The sequence below is a fragment of the Taurulus bubalis genome (genome assembly GCF_910589615.1).
Source record: "Taurulus bubalis genome assembly, chromosome: 13".
NCBI lineage: Eukaryota > Metazoa > Chordata > Actinopteri > Perciformes > Cottidae > Taurulus > Taurulus bubalis.
Window position 1 is genome coordinate 14,795,966 of NC_136601.1, and position 22,413 is coordinate 14,818,378.

Genomic DNA, 22,413 nt, shown 5'->3' on the forward strand with positions numbered 1-22,413 from the left:
ATATAATATTTTGCGACTTTTGTATAAGCAGACAAAGAGATATGAGCGCACACACCCACGTTGGTCTTCTTTGTTTGTACAAAACACACAGTGAGTTCATAAACACACTCACACAAACACACACACACACACTCACTCACTGTGGTTGTTGATTTCCTCTCCACCCACCTGTGACTGACTACAGCAATCTGGAGGGAGAGCGGATGCCTTGTAGTCATTATAATGTCAGCCATGTCCTGACATTTACTTTTACTTTTCCCATTTACAAGGAGGCAAAAAATGCCTGCTGTCAAACAATCTTAATACAATACAAGCTGAAGTACACTGTTGACTAGTCACACATTCTGGCCTTTCACAGTTTGTACTTCTTTTGCTTAGCTGTGATACAATAAGAACCACCTGCTTTGCAGCCACGTAAACACACGTAATGCTGCACCACGTTGAGGCCACGTGGCAAACTATGAATTTGTATTTAATACTGGTTTTCTACATCTGCATTATTTTCTGCTCTGTCCCATCTGTAACCATTACAGAACTGCCCCGAAAGCCCCAGCACAGACACAGAGAGACGAGAGGGGAGAACGAGTCCTTGGCAGCAAATAACAGTTTCACGGTCAGCAAGACCAATGTTAGAATCAGTATTCTGGCTATTTCATTCTCGGCCTTTGTCTATGGGCATGCCCAACACATTTGTGAGGCTGTGATTGCAATACATTACATGGAAAAGGGGAGTCAAAGGGAGGATTACAAATGGCAGGCAGTGCCCCATTATCACAGCCGGTCCAGAGGAGCGCAGGAGAGTCAAACTGGCAACCAATGCTCAGAAGACACAATACAGACAAAGACAGAAAGAAGACAATACAAGTTAGGTTCACAATTTTCAGGTGTTGTCTTGTTTGCTTAATTAGATTAGGTGGTGAATAAGTGGTTGCCATGGAAACCGTGTTGGCAGCGGAAACGGAAGCCATTTGTGATGCACTCTGGCTCGGCGGTGGCATCCGCAAACAAAAGCCTCGAAAATCTGGAGCTTCCAAATTGCCAATCAGCCTGATTAGACGTGACATTGTGTTTTCCCTGCAGAGAGTTCGTCGTTATATATTTCATCAGCTATTTCTCCAACTCACTGAGCCTCTGTCTCTGTGAAGATATGCTGTCTGTCGGCTCCCATTCCTCAACGGCCCATCTTCAATCTCCCCAAACTCTGTCACTGCTTCTTAATATATGCTCTCATACAATCATCTTTGATCTGCGCCTGGAGAAGCTAAAAGAATTAGAAAGAAAGAAGCTGATAAGAAAAGAGACAGATAGGGCAACAAACAACAGTGAGCACCTCAGGTCTGTGTATTAAATGGAGTGTGAGCTGGAGCAAGAACAAATATCTCATTTCAGTCTAATGTGCTAAGGGTTTGTAGCTCGCTCCCCAGGCGTTCTTTAAACATTGTTTACCGCTCTGATTTTAATGGCTTGCTGGCCACATCATAAAAAGTGACTCAATATCCACGACCCTCGGCTCAGCTCTTATCTCGCTCTTTCAGAGGGGTGAGCGCTCGCAGTGTTGAGCCTTAACACATAAACACATAAATAGGACTATCAGCTGAAACGCACACGTACACGCTACAGTGATTTCAGGCGTCTGCAGTGAATTAACCAGTCACACACACGGATGGTAATCAATGATACCTGGAGCCTGCCGAGACGCAGAGGAAGGTAGTACACGCAGTCGCGCCGAGGGTATTGTTAATTTAATGAACAGATGAAACCAATCATATCAGCAAAGCAGTTCAATTTCTGTTTGGGATGCAAAAGAAGAATTGCTACGGAAGAATAGGCCCTGAGGAAGCAGTGCCCAGAGAAATGGTGATTAATAAAGGGTAAATGTTAGCAGATGGAGCCACAGTGAGTGGAGTGGATTGTTACTGCCCTACACTTCCATCTTAGAAGGATAGAGCCAAAGCCAACGATAAACTAAACGCAAAATGATGCTGTGAAGCAATGGACTGTAGTGTTGTGAATGGTGCTGAACAGACTGTTTTCAAGGCGAGACACACACAACAGTACAAGACTGAATGTGTGCCTGATTGTATGTCTGTTTTCATTTTGCCCTTTGTGCCCCGTAGACAATGGAGCCTCCTGTGATCATCGTAAATTAGGATAAATAAACTTAAGAGGATGTGAGCTGACAGCCATTGCAAGTGAGCACGAGCCCCCAGGCTAAATGCCAGCTTGTGAAAGTGACAGTGGCATCGGGGAGTCTCGAGGGAGGAGACACAAAGATGTACAAGGCCTGGAGAGCACTTGAGAGAGATTGCCTGCACAGAGGATAGCTCAGAGATAAGAAAGTCATCCAATAATGAGGAGGAGAAATATCTGGCAAAGAGGATCAAGAGGAAAGAGGGGAAGAATAATGAAAGAAAAGTTAACTTTTACCCCCACACATATACAGTACATTGTCTTAATTTGTCCAGTTCCTTATAAACCAGGGGTCGGCAACCTTTTTGATATAAAGTGTAATTTTTTTATTTTGTTGTTAATGTGTACCATATTGACAAGGTTAATATACAGTTTAATTATCACATCAAAATGTTAATCTCCAACATATCTGTAATTGTGTCCATCCAAAAAGGCAAAGTGATGGGTAATTTTTCTCTCATACTTAGGACGTTGTTTATGAGAGCACTACAGAGGCTGCCGTGATTATGAAAACATCTGAGTTGAAATCATTAACCAACTATCATACCAACTTTCCATCAATTTTCAGCCATAAAAAAACAGCAAGGCAATGAGTATTAACCAATGAGAGGCGGAGTAAGGCAGGTGGATCAAACTACTGTAAACAGGCCGTGCGACTGCCAATGGTTGTTAAAAATGTTATTTGGCATGCGGATGAGAGGCCACCTCAACATTTTTAAAAAACTCACACTTATTGTTAGTGCGCCCATGGTTGAGCTACTGTGTGCCAATGGTGGCATGCTTGCCAAAGGTTGCCTACCCCTCTTAAATATAAATACAGGACATGGATGTGTTTGGGAGTTAATCATCTCAGAGTGTTAATGGCACAGCCTCGGGACAGACATGACTAACTCCCTGTACCTCAGTGTTTGGCTGCTCCGCTCCCACCCTGAGGCTGTGCCACCGCTGGCCTGCTTCCATATGGGATGTTGTACAGCACTGTGTATGTAAGAGGGAGGATGGATTAGTGTTTTTGTATTAAGATGGATAGGTGCATTACTGTGCTTTCCCTTGGCTGAGTCTACTTGTTGTTTTTGCGCTTGGTAATGATGCGGTTATTCCTTTCAGACGAGAAAAGTAATGTTTGTGTCACTTTGCAGCACCATCAAGTCCATCTTTCAGGAGATTAAAAGCATCATATCAAAACATTTTTGTTTTGAACTATGAATTGGAGACCTGAGTTAGATAAGAGAATTGGTACCACCACATGTCTCTGCATCAAGTAGGCCTACAGAGCTGGATGCGGGAGGCGATTAGCTTAGCGTAGCATAAGTCAGGAAGTAGAGTTAAACAGCTAGCTCAGCTCTCACCAAAGTAAACAAAATAAACCAGCAGCTCCAAGCTTTATCACTTCACTTGTTTTATCTATTTGATTTAATTCGTACAAAAACAGTAACCTAACAACGTGAGGTTTTTGTGGAGCTGTGACATTTAACTATTTATTGGCAAACAACAGCCAAGCGCAGTGGTGCCAATCAACCAACAGAGACGTCACACTATAGTATTTAACATTAGTGTTAGTCTACGGATTACACAAAAGACATCTAACCTGTTCCCCTTTCCTTCCAGTATTTATGCTGACCTAACCTAGTTCAGTCCTGGCTCCAGATCCATTAATGCACAGACATAGCATTGGCATCAATCTTCTAACACAAATAAGCATTTGTTCACAAAATGTAACTATTATTTTAAGCATGTATTAACTATTCTAATCATTACTTTTTTTAATGTCTTCCTGTAGAGCGAGAGGCTGAACCTAGCAGATATGGAGACCCGGGAACTAAAGCTCACTCTAGATCAGCCAAGAAGACGGTTCAAGATGGTGAGTTCGGCAACACAGTTTTCATCAGGATGGGGAGGCTTTTATCGTGGAAGAAATTGCTTCAGCCAACATACAGCCAAAAATGTGTGACCATTTTGTTCCTGTTGTTCCAGCTGATTTGACTAATCTCATTTATTTCTGATATACTCTATGTGTTGTTCGGCTATCTCAGTGTCTATTTGTCCATTAACAGTAAGAGTCGGATCATTGCAGATTACCAGGTTTAATGAGAAATAAATACTCTCATCGCCGGTCATTGATGCTTCACAACAGAATGCTGCATTACTTTCCAGAGTTTAAATTATTCTGTGCTGCTGTCTCAGCTGCAGATCCCATAAAACAGTGGATATATACAGCAGTGTTTAGCACAATTAGTTCTCCACCCTGTCTCAGGTTGTGTGCAGCGATGGCCGTGTGGAAAAGAGAGATAACCGAGCTTGCAGCTCATCGTCTGAACCAGATAGAGCATGGCGAATGCTCACAAGATGATCAAGCTCGGCCTGTCAGTAACATGGAGCTATTTCCAGGGTTAGCTTGAGTACGAACACCATTGTCTGTTAGTGCAGGCAAACACAAAAATTGTAATTTGTGGTTTAGCGAGCGAGCTGTAATGTACTCGGGTAAAGATGTCTCTCTTCAGAGCACAGCAGAATACCCGTCAGTTCTGGTGTTTGTGCTTCCAGCTTAGCAGAATTTAACCAGCTAACGTGGGTGTAGTGGGCTGAAATCCTGTATATTTCTTGAGATTACCATGGTAAACATTTCAATTGAATTTTGCAGTATATGGAAAGCAGTTAATTTACTTTTAGTCAGTTTTTGTCTTTTATTTTTGTACTCCATATAGGAGTACAAAATAGTCAGGCATGTGGGCATCACGTCTGCAACACAGCATATATTTAGGTTATTTCTTTTAGCATTTAGCCTGACACATAGAAAAGGAAGAGCCATACAAGTATAATCCTCGTCTGAACAAATATTTAACAACTACGCATGATTAAAATGTATAAGGAAGAAGTATGGGGATATTATTTATTGACTTATCATTTATTCACACATTTTCTGAGCCAAAGTAGTCACTTGACTGCTATTTGATTTGATAATAATGTAACAATAAATCAAATCAAGAAAAATAAAACAAAAAATAATTTAAACATGTAATTAATACAAAAATAAACGAGTTGCTGTGATTCATAATGAGCTAAATAAGATAATGTACTAAAATGTATTATGAAATGTATTAAGTAATCCCTCGACCACGTCCTCTGTGTCATGGTGAAAAACATGAGGCTGATATACCTTGTGATTTAACACGACTCTCATGTCCACTTACCTGAACCTTTCGCCATTAAATGCTCATAAATCCTGGTTGAAGCCACGACAAGACTCCAGACTACTGCTGAACTCAGTTGAGTTGGCAAATGAAAAACTAAATGCGGAACCAATTGGTAAATCAAATGCAAATTGAAATGTGACGGATGCACACATTGTGTTCTGTTCGTTAGGTAATTACAAAAGCAATTACACATGTTTTGATCTAATTCAATGGGAGATAAGCTGCATGGTAACATACAGTAATCCACACTATCAAAGCCTACATGAATCTACAGAAAAGAGCTGCAGCCATATTGTGTTGCTGTAAGATTCAGCCTGAATAAATAGCGTCGCTGTCCCTGAGCTTCTTCATGTACTGGAGTCAGATCAAACACATGGTGTGGTCTGTCGTTAAGGTTTGGTTATTTACAAGTTTCTCTCGTTATCATCTCTGATGAAACATTAACAACAGCGTAGAACTACGTATCTTTCTGTTTTCAGGAAATGATGTTGTCTCATAGAGATTCAGTGATTCAAAGATTAATTTATACGCATGCTTTTGATTGAGAGTTAAAAAAAGTGAACATGTCAGGCAGTGAGTTGATAAACATGTGATAAGCTCATACGGGACTCGCTGGTGTTGAGCCCACTTTACTCATTGTTTCCCTTTAAGTGGAGCTAAATGTGAGATTTTCAATCACATGTAGTATCATTTCACTCTCCACTCTTCCCTTGTCGTCGTGTAGGAGTCTTGCTGGGGGCTTAATGCGTTTAGATCAGCACACAGGCTCTTTTTTACAAAACGTGTCAAGGAAGAGGAGATTGAAATGGGTTTTTAAACTACATTAAATGAATATAGTCTGGTCTTTCTCCTATTTGTCACGCTTTAGATACAATATTAATCTAATGGATACGCAGAGGTTTGGTTTGTTATATTTGTTTGTAGAGTTGTTTTATTACAATTAATTTGGTGAATATGAGTGGATAATAACAGGAGAGGCGAGTAGATGGAGGTACAGTAGAGGAGGTACAAGGCTCTGATACTCATTCTCATGCATTATCGCTCTCTCTCTCTCACTCACTCACTCACTCACTCTCACATACACACACACACACACACACACACACACACACCCTTCAGCTTTAGATTAATGAATGCCTCAGTCTAGGACAGAGCAAAAACATTTAATTATCCCTGACACTGAAGGTGAGACAAGAGGCCAGATCTGTCATCCACCTGTGCATGTGTGTGTGTGTGTGTGTGTGTGTGTGTGTGTGTGTGTGTGTGTGTGTGTGTGCGTGTGCGTGTGTGTACGCGCACATATGAGAGGACAGAGGAAAAAGAGGAAGAGTCATTGTCAATGAGACAAATAATCCGGCTGTGAGTCAAGCGTGTGGTCTTTCATTATGACTTCTGATTTTGACAAAAACTCGCCGTGCCTGGCAGCAACACATGGTCAGTTAAGAAAGAATGAAAGAAATAAAGAATGCACCACTAGACAAAGTACAAGTGCCAAATAATAATCATGAATGGATCAAATAAAAACCTTTCCCTCCTGCACAGCTGCAGGCCATTCACTTCTAACCCTGACATGCACAACTAGACAAAAATCCAGTAGCTTTAATCGATTGGAGGAAGGTGAAAGAGAGGGGGGAAAAGAGGTGAAGTTTCTGGTGAGTTCTTAGATCAGTCAGAACACACTAACACACACACACACACACACACACACACACACACACACACACACACACACACAGTCAGTGTGTCCATTGTTAGCCGGCTTACAGCTAACTTCTGGACAAGGTGCATGGGCTGTTTGGGTCAAATAAACACAGACTGCACAAACGCTGCAGCATATTGCCACCAATGAGGTGTGAATCACAGCTTCAGTCTTGTTAAAAATAAATGGACTCTTGAAATTATCCACACACACAGTGAAATGAGCCAAAAGCTGGGTGAGCATTTCCATAGAAGACCGATATAATTGTTGAATTTCATGCAGCCGAACCAATAACGTGTTTTGAATTGAATCCCTTCGTATACCACATACCTGTACTTCACGATGAAGACCGTACAACCTGGAGTAACCGACTGTTATCAGGAGCACGTTGCTCCTTTCTGCTGACTGTTCTTTCTTTGTGAGGATGGACACAGTTCGAGACCCCAGTATCAGCCATTGTGTTTCTCTGAGTGTGTGCCTGTTCTCTCCCAATAAGCCTATTTCATGCATATTGTATTTTACTTCTGCTCTCTCCGTTTTCCATGATGACGATTAGAATTCTAAACATACTTCAAGCGGAACAGTTTATGTACAACTTTTTTTTAGACTGTAACAATTAGCAGCTTCCACCTGAAATGCATCTTTGCTCTGAAGCTCTGAAGTTGTCTTCAAAGGCTTTTTGATAATGTGCTTTCATACTGTTTCTTTAAAAATGCTCTGCTGCCAAAAACAGCTAAACAAACTCTTCACAATAAAATATGTGTGTGCATGTGCTGTTGTGTGCATAATGGTTGTGTGGCAGTGATGAATATTCATTGTAAGCGATAGTCAATATCTTTCTCCCTCTCCAGATATTTTTCTCCTGTAAGCCACTGTGGCTTCTTCATGACATTCAAATTGATGCAGCCTGTTTATCTTCTCTATTCCAGTTACATCCACAATAATATGATTTTCTCATGTTTTCAATAATTAATTTTATGGATGGTGAACCCGTTCTATCACTGCGTCGTCCCCGAGGCCCTCTCTGTGCTTTCATCCCTCCATCATTCCTCGCTGTCATCCATCGCTTCAGTGCCTCTCGTAGGCCAAACAGTGAGACCCTGAGGAGCGTTCACAAAGCAGAGAGAAAAGGCGTTTTTCTTTCCTCCTGATCCGTTTGTCTTTCTATTATCTCTTTCTTTCTCCAACTCTTCTCTTTTTCTTTTTAGCCCCCCAGGTGAAACAGAAGAAACACCTTTTTAATTAGTTTATCAAAGCCTCAAAGTGATGCTCATTTTTCAAATAACAGTCAGCTCTTGTTTATTTAATGTAAAACGTGTTTACTTTACATTAGAAACAGTGGCTGGGGAGAACAATGGAGCACAGTGACGATAAAGGAGCACACACACACACACACACACACACACACACACACACACACACACACACACACACACACACACACACACACACACACACAGATTACGAAAACACCCCGTTGACCCATGTCTAGCTCAGCAGCAATTAATTAGAGGTCACCCTCTTCTCTCTGACAGGGTTTGTTGCCGGTGGAGTCTCTTCTATTGGACTCTGACTATCTTTATTATCCAATCACTGCATTCCATTCTGGCCTCCGTCCAGTATTAGAGGACACAGGAAGAGTGTTTTATCTTACCCTTCTTTTCTCCAGACACTTTTTCTCGTCAGGAACATTAAAGGTGAAAGAAGGAGGAAGAAGAATTCTTGAAGAGACACAAAAGTGGATGAGTAGGGCAATTTACTGTCAACTTTAATTGTCATAAATTGTTGCAGCTGCAAGTTTAAAGTGCATTGATGCAATTAAATGGCTGGGAGTTATGTTCAGGGTTGGATCATCCAGGATTTTTTTAAGGGAAGACTTGTGCACATTTTAGACTATAAACTATAACTGTAGAACTATAAACTTTAATTAATTAATTAATTAAAAATAGATCAACAATACAGCAACACTGACATAATAATGCAATTAAAAGTGATTCAGTTATTGTAGACAGATATGTTCCCTGCGGATCCTAAAGTAATGCACGCTGAAATTCCCCCACAGTATCCAATTGAGCGGATGCATTTAAACAAAGGATGTTAAAAACTGTAATTGTAATTTAATGACAAGAATACAACTTCCAGTCTTCACTACAACTTTCCTCAGTAGTCAAAGGAACGAGAAACACTTTGTTGGACATACTACACATGGGTATTTTGTGACACTGTCAGGTCAAGTGTGTAAATCAGTCAATCTGCCATGAAGAAGGATTTTCATGCCAAAATCAAATATCCAGTGTTTGAATGTTTGACATCTGCACAAGTTAAATAACTGCTGCATCCAAACTAAATCAGCTGAACAAGATTATTCCAACCGTATGTTTCCAGCCCTCCTCTGGCCGGCTGTGTTTGCTCTGCGGCTCCCTGAGCTGTGGACTTGGAGGGATGGAGGAAAGGGATGCAAGTCAATACACAAACCCACTTCATCCACAGTTGGGGGAATAGAGGTACAATGTGCACAAGAGAGCAGTCTAACTGTGGTAATGGCAGGAAGGCACAGCGAGGGCAGAATGATGGGTTTACTGTAACACAGCTACACACAGACGCACAAAGGAACAAATCTATGACAAGTACGCTGTTTAGGAGTCAGTGAGACTTTTATTAAAACCATATACCTTCACATAATGTCCCTTTGTATTCCTTATAGATACTGTACATGGACATAATTTCACGTGAGTTTAATGAAAATGGCTTTTTTCTTCATGTTCAGCCACATTATATAGAGAGTATTTCTTTTCCCCTAAAATGGAGCACCACTTTTGATTTCAGCAGGGAATATATTTTCTTTTATGTTCTTGCTGTACTCGCTGAGCATGAGCTACCGACCATGAAGTATATTGATTCCCCCCAGTATATAAAGGCAGATCTGACCAGATGGTAGCTGGGATGATGCTGCGCTTGCAGCAACAGCAGCACTTTCAAAGCCGTCTGCAACACAGCAGTGAAATGTACAACAGCCATGAGGTGTCCATGTCAACAGATTTAAAAACAAGTCTGATTGTAAAACTCTCACAAGGCTCCACTGTACAAGGGCATGTAGATCATTTGACAGCTGTCAAAAACAACAGATTGAGAGTGTTCAGAAACGCCCTTACTGTCAATATACCTAGGAAAGCCATGCATTCCTAGAAGACCCATGGTCTCTAGTTTGAGGGTGTAAAGTTGAATCCGGTTTTAATTATCTGAGAGGTTGCGACAGGTCATTTTATACAGTTCAAAGTTCACAAAAATGGTCTCACTATGAGAAATGGCTACTATGGAGACTAAGATCATCTCACATGAATACAATTTTCATTCACATATCTTGGCCCTGTGAAAATGGCCATGCCAGGTTATTTTTGGAGTTAATAAGGCCCCTGACAAGCTAGCATGACATGGTTGGTCTTAATGCAAGCAGCTTCGACATGTCGGTCTGGATCGTTGTTCTGGGTCGATCGGGTTAAAGAGCATTTTACAACAAATTGACCATTTGGTTACAATGTTTTTTTGACTGAAATAGTTATCTTACACAGCAAGATAGTGTTTGTATTCAAACAGATGTTTGAAAACGACAACCAACACTAAACTGTGTCTGTTTCAGACATAGAGAGGTGCAAAAGTGCCCAATTTGAAATCAATCTGAGGACATGTTCACTTCATGTTCAGTTGTTCATGATCTGCTGTTGTCTTGTCCCCTTGCTACTTGGTCAACTCTACCATCGGTCTCGCCCCGACACATTGGTAGCCCAGCAACTCAGGGTCATCAATCAATGAACAAGGACAATGGCTACAATAATTAGTGGTATCTATGTGCAGTGCTGTTCATACTCAAACTGTAGCTGTAACATCGTAGAGAATACATACATGGCTTACATTTCCTCCTTTATTACCCACCAATTTCAAAGCACTTCACGATTTCTCTGTTAGGCAGTGTCTGATGGAGAATCATAATATTTACTTCACACATACACACACACAAATCCTTCAGACTTGTACATTTGGCAACATCTTATCAGCAACAGACAAGCTTGTTCATTTACATAATCAATACTATTTTCAAGGTAAAGATATGGGTTTGAGTGGGAAAATGTGTTTTACTTGTCACTTTGGAATGAATGGATATGCAATAGGTGTGTCAAGTCGTATTGCTAATGAATATTGACTTACTTACACACACAGATGAGAATAAAGTCATACTTAAGATGAGAAAGAAGAGGGGAATAAAAGGAGGTGACAGACTCGTCTCAAAGAAAGTGAAACAGAGGTGGCGAGTGTGCTGCAGTGCTCCTGCATTACAATTGATTGGCTGGTTTAACCGCCAATGCTGCTCACTCGAGCCGTAAATAGATGGATAAAACTCTCCTACACCCTACACTCTTCCATTTGCCTCTTTTCCCTGCCTCCTTCTCCCCTTCATCCTGTAATTTGCTCTTTCCTCTCCTCATTTCTTCTTTTTTCTTTTCATTTCTTTCTTTTCCTCTAATCTCCTCTACTCATAGATACCTTACATTTTCAAATTACGTCAGCTAAAAAACAATTTTACATTCAGAGCGTCATTGTCTCTCCAAATCGTTTTGCTGTTCATGAGAAAGTTGTATTTATGTAATCATCTACATGTGGTGCTTTCTGACTTGCTCATTTGTATGTGTGTGTCTGATTTCCAATTTGTCTGTGAGTGGAGGTCACGCACTAATCCTAAATTGTCCTCGAGTCCTGTTAACCAGATACGAGCCTCCTTTTTCCTCCATCCGTTCTCTCCACTCTCCCTTCATCTCTCATTTCCTCGCGGTGATAAAGTCATTTTGCAGCGAAGTGAAATAAGATGAATTTTCTGCAGCACTGATAGATGGAGGTGAGGACACGGCCCAAATAAGCGGGCGATAGAAACACACAGATCAGACAGCCATCAGGAGGAAGGCTGACATATCATCTCTCTGCATTCTGGAGAATATGAGAGGGCATGCAGGCTTGTAATGCGTTTTTGAATCTGTGTATGTGTTTTACAGATTGTAAGGAAACAAGTGTGTTGCTCAGTTATGACAGATGTGGACAGTGCAATTCCCATGAAACTATCTGACCTCCGCCATCTTCATTGTGTGTGCTTGTTCCCAAAGATAAAGAAAGCACTCCCATATGCATTGACAACTCCAGATATGTTAAACGTTGTGTATGTTAAGAGCTGATACTTGTAGGTGTTTGTTCATTCTTCAATGGTTGTTGAGATTACAGCCTTACTGCAAGTGGAGACAAGAGAACTGCCATAATGTGTGACTCTCTCTCTCTCTCTCTCTCTCTCTCTCTCTCTGATTTAACGCTGATAAACCAGCATGTAAACTGCAGCACAGTATGTGACAGGTCAGAAACTAGTTAATAGTCAAATCAGACACCAGCTGTGGCTCAAACACAACCCATTAGGCCCTTAATGGGGACAAGTCCACTGTTATTATATAATGTTAGCCACATGCTAATGACTTGTACATGACGCATGGCTTTGATCTGTACACTCTGTGCTCAGTCCTAATTAACTTTGGATTTGAAATTGGTTTTAGGTCATTCACTATGGTGACAGGATGTGGTCTTTGGATGTGGCTTAATATCTACTTTGTCTTTGATCTCTTTTGTCAGATTAGTAACAGGGCTCTCAAGTTTTTAAGACAGGTGAGAGTGACATATCCTCCTCCCCCTCCTCCTCCTCCTCCCCCCCCGGCCACTCCCTTGGCCATTCCGTATGCCCAGCTCCCCTTCTCCCCATATTATTATTAGCTTTATTTTCATTGGTTGCTGGATTACATTTCACCCAGATACAACAGATACGTTTTTCTGATTGGCTATTTGTGTAGCCCATTTCTTTTTTTTTTGATTGGCTCATGAGTGCCACCTTGCGGCAAGACCTCCAGGGGATTCGGGGGAGACGTGCTTGAATCCTCCATGGTGAGGGCAGCGCGACCAGGTCATGTTTGTGCGCTGCGGCACATTAAATAGCCTAGAGTTTTTTTTCAGCGTGAGAAATACGATGTGTGGCGGGAGGGCGTGACTTAAGACCGAAATGCGTGACAGTCACGCTCAATGCGTGACACTTGAGAGCCCTGGATTAGTGACAGGGTCACCATGACCAATGCGCTCTAAAACGGAAATCATTCCCTTCAATGGCAGGAAAAACACAGACGGTTTCTGTCAACTTTACTCAGCTTCCATCAATAGCAGCACCAACAAACACACATTTCAGACACCAACCACCTCCAGGATAGTCACACATGAAATCACAGCACCTCCACCCCCTTCAGGGCCACAGCCAGCTTCAGCTCCGCGCCCGTAGCAGGGGGCAGGTTGTATTTTGTGTCATGCTCCCTTTCTGGTCCCTTTGGAGCAGGCACAGCTGACCTTTCTCAGTTTATTTCACCGTTCTTTTCCTCCCTTTGTTGAAGAAAATCCCCATGCACACACAGCCTTTCATACTCCCTTACCTTCCCTTAGCTGTACACATCAATACGGCCTCTGCTCCTCCAAATATTTCTCTGTCAACACAGCAAGCCAAGAGCCCCACCCAACAACCCAAGGGTCCCCAGCACAGGTTGAAGTCTCTTCCTCTGCTCCTCCTTCATGTCCCACAAGTCTATACTTGTTCCCCTCCCTTCCCAATGCCTCCCCGATCCATCCAAATGTTTTTGACAGCCCCATTCATACTTCTGACTCTCCCATTATGCTACCTTCCACTTCTACATATTACGTTCAGACTCCTATCTAGAGGTTCAATGTAGTCGACAAAAAAACGATGAATAGATTCTTCGCCAATGAATTCAAACGTGGTAGTTGCTGCATGATGACGGTGTTGACAATCATGACCGAAACACCTCCAATCCACAATTTTGCTCCAATCCACACTGTCTTTATGTGATTTAAACAGCTGTCTGCGTCTGGACGTCTCTGTCCGTCTCTGCCGTCTGTCAGCAGCAGCTCCTGGGGAGTTGAGTGGACAGCGGCTGGCTAAACTGCCTCCACCAGGCTGACTGACAGCGGAAACTTACTGGACCGAAAGTGTTTTCCTGTAGGCTCCGTGGGAAGTAAACAACAGTGTTTGGATATTGAGTCATGGATGTTATTTCCCCACCCAAACTTGTGAGTGAGTGAAGGGAACCTGCTTTTGGTGAAACAGTTCAACTCACAGACAGACCGGGAGCCTGTATCAGTCAGTGTAGATACAGTTTAGGGTTTGCCATATGTACAGATAATACCGGTGTCATTTTTAATATGATTAAAAAAAACAATCTTGATAATGCCAATATTTAGGTGATGACGGTGTCTAGTTACGCACAGAAAGTATGCCTGAAAGTGGCATGGACAGTAGCATTGTCAGTCCTTTGCATTCAAGACTTCTATATAAACTATAAAAGCCACAGACTTTTCAGATCCTTTTAGCGACTTCACAGCTAAATGTGACAAAAAAGACTTGAAGCATAACAATAAATGTGGTGTCGCTGTGAGGCCTGTCTCATCCCAACAGTGTGGATTAATACGTGTAATCAAATGGAAGCGTGTCTGTATCTGATACGTGCAAGTGATGGACATTAATAATGCTTCTAAAAAAAGCTTTCTATATCGATTGTACTTCATATATGTTCAGTTGCTCTAGTAACCTGTTTGTTCCATGGCAGGACTTTATTTATGTTGATTGCTGTTATACCAACATATGACATATGTATTTTTTAATGAAGTCTTCATCTTTATTATTTTTTTCTGGCACATCTTTAGAACACCATTCCAGCCATGTGTTACACAGCAGCCAGACTGGGTATCTCAGATCAAACCACTCTTCTCTTTAGCATTGGTCATCTCAGGCCTACTGCGCCGTCAAGCTCATGTTCACCTCAGCTCTATTTAAATCTGTTGATTATTTTGGCAGCCCTTAATCTTCTAAACTCCTGAGATGGCTCTCCCTTAATGAGTGTCCTCTTCTTCTATTATAAATCTGTCCATGACTGACCAAAATGAGCAACTTCCTCCTCCACACGCATCTCCTTCCTCACATCCATTCATCCATCCCCAACACCTGATAGTTCCTCATTTTATTAAACCCACATAGTTATTATGGTGTGGTACTTGATGGTTAAAAAAAGGCTTTTTTTCACCATTGTTTTTTTCACCTTTTTCCGCCTCCGGTATTTTTTCCTTGTTTCTTTTGTCTGTCAAATGAAAGTGAGTTTGTGCTGTTAGCCTAGTGTGAAATGACACAATGCTCTGAGTCAATGAGCTGCTTTGATCTTTTGTCACCCTGGACACAAGCCAGCTGTGCCTGGCTGCCACAGCAATAATGTCACTGCACAGATTGATTTGGGAGGAGATGGGGTTGACGCTCAGAGAAAGTAGTCCTCATTAGGAAGCTCACACTGCGGAAAACTCAACGTTTACTTCATACCTATTACAATTCTTCTCCTTCTTTTTCTCCAACTCATTATTTTTCTTCCTGCTTCAGTTAGAAGAACGTTTCAAATGACCGGCTGGAAAACAAAAAGAAAAGCTTGATGTTTCCCTGCATCTACTTCAGCACCACATTGAGCACATCCTGCTGTAAATGTTTCCACTGACTTGTTTTTGCAGCTCAGAGAATAGCTTTGTCCCTGATCTCTCTCCACAGGTGCAGACGCCACCAAGGACCCCTGTCTGAAGGTGCGCTGCCCTCCTCACAAGGTGTGTGTCAGCCATGACTACCAGACAGCCATCTGCACCAATCACAAGCAGCCAACTCACAGGTAAGAACCAGTAGTGTATCATTTTAGTGTGTTAACCCCTGGTTTTGTTGTCATTGGTACTGGGACTCCACTAATCACTGATCCATTGCTCCTCCCATCATTTACCCGGGTGAAGTGTCAGGAAGGCGACGGTATAAGAAAAGTAGATGCCGTCCAAGCAGTCATGCAGTATCAAGACGATAAAACAATGTTAATAAAGGTCAAGTCAGCAATTCTAATCCAATATATTTTTTTCTCAATTTATGTGAATATCTCGTCACGGTCCGCTAGCTCTCATTTCTGTGTGTGCGCTGAAAACAAAATCCGGTGTTCAGACACAGCCCCTGGATACCAAACAAAATGGCTCGGACGGAGCCACGCAACAGAGTAACAAGGGACGTTCATGCTCGTGCGAAAGAGGGGAAATGCCATGAATGTATAAAGAAAAAGGCAGTGGGAGCCAGAAGGGGTGGTAAATATGCGTTTGTTTGGAGTGCCTCAACGATCGCTTACTCCACTTTTAAGTATATTTTTTGAGCAGTTAAAGAGTGCTGCAAACACAACATTAGGGTTGATTCAGCAGCCGCATTATCTACAAAAGAACAACAAAACAGTAAAGTTGTGGCTGCTTTGAACTAAGACTTTCTCTTTTGTTAAAAGTGCCTCGGGGCACGTAAAACAAATTGCACAAGCAGAAGCATGCAATAAAGTTTCATTTTGTGTTTTTTGCATTAACAGTGTCGACGAATACAATTTGCTTCCGTGACAGACATACAGACACACATTCTCAGCACCAATTAATTCTAATCAAACTATCTGTTTGCTCTCTGGACTGTCAGCACCCAATTTGTTTGTGTTTTCAACCTTGTCAATTTTGAGGTTTTTCAATTTTTCAGTTCAAGAAGCATTTCCCCAAAAGACATTTGATTCCTTTTTGTCTCTTTCTTGGGTTTAATTGATTTCCTCAGGTCATTAGCTCCTTCTTGGTTTGAATGCTTTTCTTCACATTGAATCAATTACAAGTTCTATTTGCTGCTTAATATGTCAAACTACTCACCTAAAATCTGTATTCCCCTAAAATCATCAATCACTGAAGCTTTGGATTATGATATTAATTAGTTGCAGTAATTTGCACAGAACAATGACGTGTCCTTTCAGAGGGACAATCCAAACTTAGTTGCTTTCAAGAAATTTGCAAACAGATGTTGAGAAATACAGCTAATGTAAACTTTGTTTCAGCATATTTATCTCAGAGGTGATCATTATTATTCACTACTAATAACATTTACTATTTGAAGATGCCTTGGACACACTTTACATTACTCTTGTGTCTACTAAAAATCCTCAAGCACATTAATTTCGTTCTTTAATAAAGAGCTGTCATTACAAAAGTCTCAAGCATAACCTTGTCTTCTTGAAGTTCATATAGCAGTCTACAGACTTCTTGATTTCCCTTATTGGGACATAATGTTTGGCCCCCGGCCCGGAAATCTTCATTACCATCCGGCTATAATTAAAAAATATTATGGACCCTTGCAGTGTTAATTGGTATGCACCTTTGTCTTGCTGTTAGGGGGCTGTAGGACCGACAAATCAGAGCTTTTCCAGATTATAGCAACATGGAAACTCTCAGCAAGGGGTTGAAGTCCAGTGGTTTATGAGGGAGAGAAATATATATATCACCTTCTAGTCTCCCTTTCTCTGTAGCGGACTCATCAGTGAATCATATACTCATTTTCCTGGCCAATCCAATCTTGCATTTTAAATCACACGAATGACTTGAACATATTCTGGTGTTTCACTGCAGTTATGCAAAGAATACTTGAAAGAAGAGGTGGCGACGCATAAGGGGAAATATCTCAACCTACAAGTTGGACTGTGCCTCCATCTCACCTTATCTGCCAGCAGTGTTGTATTTATCAATGCAGTGTGCATGCCTAATCTGCCGTGGCAATGATTATGGCTCGGTCGGTGAGTGTGACACTTCTAAAGAACCAAGAAAGCAGCTGAGACGCTGCCTGTGATTTGAATGTTGTAGTTTTACAGAGCATAGGTGTCTCTCAAGGGACTGACTGATTTATTTAATTGTTTATAAATATACATAGAAAAGTATATTTGCATTTACATTCTGAAAAAGAAGATGTTCAAGGAACATTTTGTTTTGTCAAACTGACCGGAGGCAGTGGTCCACACTGTCAGTGTAGACTGTAGAGTAATAGTCCACTGTTGGTAATATAGGAATAGGTGTGTGTGTGTGTGTGTGTGTGTCATTCGCAATCGAGCAGACCAAAATGTCATGAATAAATCAATTTTCCAGCAGTAAACGAGACAGCATGTGGGAGTTTTTAGATTTAGCATTTAGAACGTAGATGTGAGAGAGTTTGTTTGACTTTGGAATCTCCTCCTGGTCACTTCAGTAGTTGATGTTCACTTTGCTTCGATTGTTGTGCACACATTAGTTTCTCTGTAAAGAGTCTGGCTCTAATTTCGTCTCTGCTCGATGGATCAGGAGGCAACGTGGTGTTCTGGGAGAGCACTTGGATAGAAAATTGCTGCGAGATTTGTATCAAACGGAATTATGCTCGTTATTGAAAAGGCCTCGATGGACCAATCAGGATTTGCTCTGCGTCAGCTGACCCTGACAACCAGAAACACTTTTCAAACTGTCTGCTTAGTAGAAAACTGCTCCTGCTAGATTGGATATTATTCCTGCCTGGAAAGTTATTACTGCACTTACATGTTCTCCCACACATAAGTTTATCATAGTAATGTTAAAGTTAGAATGTAATATAAACTAGACTAGAAAGGTTTTGGCTCAAACAATGTATATGTTATTGTTAGTTTTGTGTTTTCATGTATCTGTAGGAGACCTCATCTTTCTTTCACTGAGTATTGTCAAAATTCTAATTCATGACCGATCCAAATGTGTGTCTCTCTCTCAGTGTGAAACCCAGGAAAGGCGGTGCAGGCCACAAGCACAGGCTTGAAGCTGCTGCTCGTGGGAAATGTAGGGTCTGCTCGGGGCTCCAGACAAGTCCCGTGTGTGGATCTGATGGACACGCCTACTCCTCCAGGGTGAGACATCCCTTCTTTTTGCTTGTCTTTCATTAAATTACACACTCTTCTTCTGCTCACATTTTACTTTTTATTTCTCAGTTATTCAGCAGGTATTATTATTTTTTTTTTTTTAATCAATAATTAAGTTTGTTTTTAACCATAAAAACAAGGACAGGATTGCTTCACATCATACAACAGCACTTGATTTTAGCAGATGATATTGTAATGGTCCTAATCTGTCGTCACCTTTTCCCTCTGCTTCCCTGTCTTTCTCCTGCCTCATCGTCTCACCCTGCTGTCCCATTTTACTGTACCGACTCTTGTCCCCCTCCACTGTGTCGATTTCAGATGTACATTTGTGATATGCAAATGACTGGGAAGAGGGTCAGGCATCAGAGGTCTTTCTAGCAGCAAAAAAAAATCCTATCAGGACAATTTAGAAAAGCTCTTCAACCTCGATATACTCATCTGAATGTGAGCCCCATTTCCACCAACTAACCTCTGCTCATAATCTCACTCTCAGCTACATTAAATGACACATAGCCACACACTCACAATGTCATGATAGAGGAAAAAGGAAAGGCAAGAAGGAAATGAGCAGAAGAAGTTCAGATTGAGGAGTTGAAGAAGTACGTGGCTGAAAAAAGCATTGTGGGTCTGTCCTCGGTATAACAGACTCTGGACTCCACATTTATAATTATTTGGTTACAAAGGGTAAAGCACAATTTAATAAACAAGAGCATCATACAAATGTACATCGTAAGACATCTTTTAAGCTGAATCAAAGTCTTTGTGAGAGAAATATTGTCAAAGTAGAGCAAGCGATAAGCTTTGAGCACACATACACACTGTTGCCCCTTGCTCAGTATTATTTACCAATCACAGCGACCGTAGTGTCCGAGAAGACAGAATCAATACAAGCAAAGCTTTGAGTTCAACGGCGGTCATGTTTTCTTTGCTTGGGAAGCTTGATGGCCATCCACACATCATCCGTATTTTTCAACTCAGCTCTGCAGGAAATTGATGGCCTTCCAGATAGTTGGTGGTCATGTTGTTTTCAGTTTAATTTCAAGGTTAAGCCTCCAACCCACAGGTCTAAAACAACGTGTTGAGATTCAATCGCTAGAGTGTGAGGAAGTCAGGACATAGGCTTTCCTATTCTTAATGACCTATGTGCCTGAAGCTGTGCTGAGCTGCATACATGTTGAAGGAGAAACAGGAGTAAGAACAAAAGGGAGGAGAGGGCTGGGAAGTCCCTCTGGTTGCTACGGTAATTTAGTTGGAGGGGTTCAGTTAGCTGGTGGAGTGATGGGTCCCTGTGGCCCAACCTAAACTCTGCTCACCAGTGAGCTGCTGGTCTCAAGCTTTTTCATGTTTTATTATTGCATTACATGCCTCCCTCATCGTGACCGCACACACACACACTCAATATCCTATTAAGAGGACAGTGCTCTTATCTCCTGAGAGGCTTCAGCCCACTAAGTTTAGTCCATTACTTCCCTCCTCTTAAATCATCATCTCCTCTCCTCTCCTCTCCTTCATTTTTACTCCACCGAGTCAGGTGTTAAAACACTGTTTCATGAAAACCACATTAACCCCTGGAGAGAGACATAAAGATGCATGGGGCCTCTCAGTGCCTCTGGGAGGTCATCCATTTCCTGGGCTCTCTCCCTCTCTCTCTCTCCCCTCTCTCTCTCTCTCTCTCTCTCTCCCTTTCTCTCTCTCTCTCTCTCTCTCTCTCTTTTTCTCTTTCTCACTCTCTCTCTTTCTCTCTCTCTCTCTGCCCAGACAGCTGATTCAAAATGATGAGAACAGGACAGAGCGCTGTTGCTTTGTCAACAAATTTCATTAAGCAACATTAGCAGCGCTATCAAAGAGGCAACCGGGAGGAAATGATGGATTTGAATTGCAACTTAGGAAATGAAAGTGCTAAGCTTGTGTGTGATGCATGATATGCGCATAGATGTTTATGCACGGTCATGGTCTCACCCTGATGTCATCATCTTGCAAACAGAATTTACATAACTCATTTCAGTTTTCATTATTCCTCTTGGAAGGAGCTTGTAATTAGATTGTTTTCCCCCAACTGGTCTAAACTAAGTCTTACCTCACTTACCTGAAATGAGATTTATACTGTTAAATTACGTTCTAAAGTAGTCCATCTTGCTTTTTTGCATTGCATTAGGTTTGTACTGCAGTGAATAATAGAATGTCACTGGCCATCTCTCTGTCTAATGATGTGTCTACATGTGTCTACATGGCTGCCTAATGGACACAACTGTTCATTAAAGATAAATGACCAATCATGTCTCAGCAAATCTTTTCCTTAATCAGCTCAACAAGGAAAGTTTGAGATTCAAAGTTCTTTTTCGGTTATAATTGGAGCACAGTTATAACATACTGATACATTCTGTCAATGAAGTGTCCCAAATTCATGCTTCTTCTTTATCTGGATTGTTTTCTTAGACTTTAGAGAGCTCCTCAGAGGACATTATACAACCGTTTTTACAGACCTAGTACTCCCTAAGTCTTTATGTGTCTATATGTGGAGTTCCCCTTGAGACTCCCAGAGTTTCTCAAATAAAGTCTCCATTACTCATGTTTGTGTTGTTTTTTCACAGTGTAAGTTGGACTTCCAGAGCTGCCTGTCTGGGAAGACGATTTCAGTAAAGTGTGACGGGCTGTGTCCCTGTTTGCCTGGTCAGGAGCTCAGCAAACCACCACATAAGACTGAAAGGGCTGGTGAGTACCGTAGCTCTGTAAATTAACGGAGTTACTCTGTAACTTTTCTTTCAGATGGCACACAGCGATGTTCATGGATTTAAGTCAAATTACTTGTCATTTCGGCTATTACATAGTTGGTCCTCTTCTCCACGTCTATTTCATCTGTTGTGAGCTTATCAATCGCTTTCAGTTCAGGTGGATGCCTCAGATACACACACACACACACACACACACACACATTCACTGGTAATCCCTCAAATTGTTCCATTCCTTTCCTGTCACCTCTCCACTTCCTCATGTTATCGTCTTCCCTTCCCATCCCACCAACCCGCTTTCTGACAGCTACAGGGAGCTGTGATGGAGTGAGTGTGTGTGTCTCATTGTTTGTCATGAAAAATAGGATTTCGATAGATGAATGGAGAGATTCCGGCGGAGAAATGCAATCTAAAGGGAAGCAGCACAGAAAAGGATGGATTGTTATTGTAGCAGGCTTCCTCTCTCCCAGATGGCCGAGTAGTGGGATGGTTTAATGTGTGTGCTTGTTTTGAGTATATATACCTATCCATCTGGTATGAATATTACATATTTGAATATACACACACATATTCTGCCCTCATAAGTAATTTCTAATCACCTTCTGATTAGGAAGCATTTATACAAATCCTGAGGTTCATCGGGCACATTCAATACAAAGCGAACGCGTCTGCTAATTAATTAACGGCTCCCTCTTATATCTTATTCTCTCCTTCATTTGTTTAAGGCTGAAAAATGGAGAAAACAGAGAGTG

The 22,413-nt window shown here is 41.5% G+C and overlaps 1 protein-coding gene across 1 annotated transcript in view; it reads left to right on the plus strand.

Moving 5' to 3' along the window:
• The window catches only part of spock1 (SPARC (osteonectin), cwcv and kazal like domains proteoglycan 1), a gene marked incomplete at its 5' end in the record, with an annotated part of 94,363 nt that overhangs the window by 56,959 nt on the left and 14,991 nt on the right, over positions 1-22,413 (plus strand). Inside the window, 4 exons of the mRNA XM_079228586.1 lie at positions 3,971-4,051; positions 15,752-15,866; positions 18,788-18,920; positions 21,524-21,644. Coding sequence (XP_079084712.1) covers positions 3,971-4,051; positions 15,752-15,866; positions 18,788-18,920; positions 21,524-21,644 — 450 coding nt within the window. The remainder of the gene's footprint in view (positions 1-3,970; positions 4,052-15,751; positions 15,867-18,787; positions 18,921-21,523; positions 21,645-22,413) is intronic.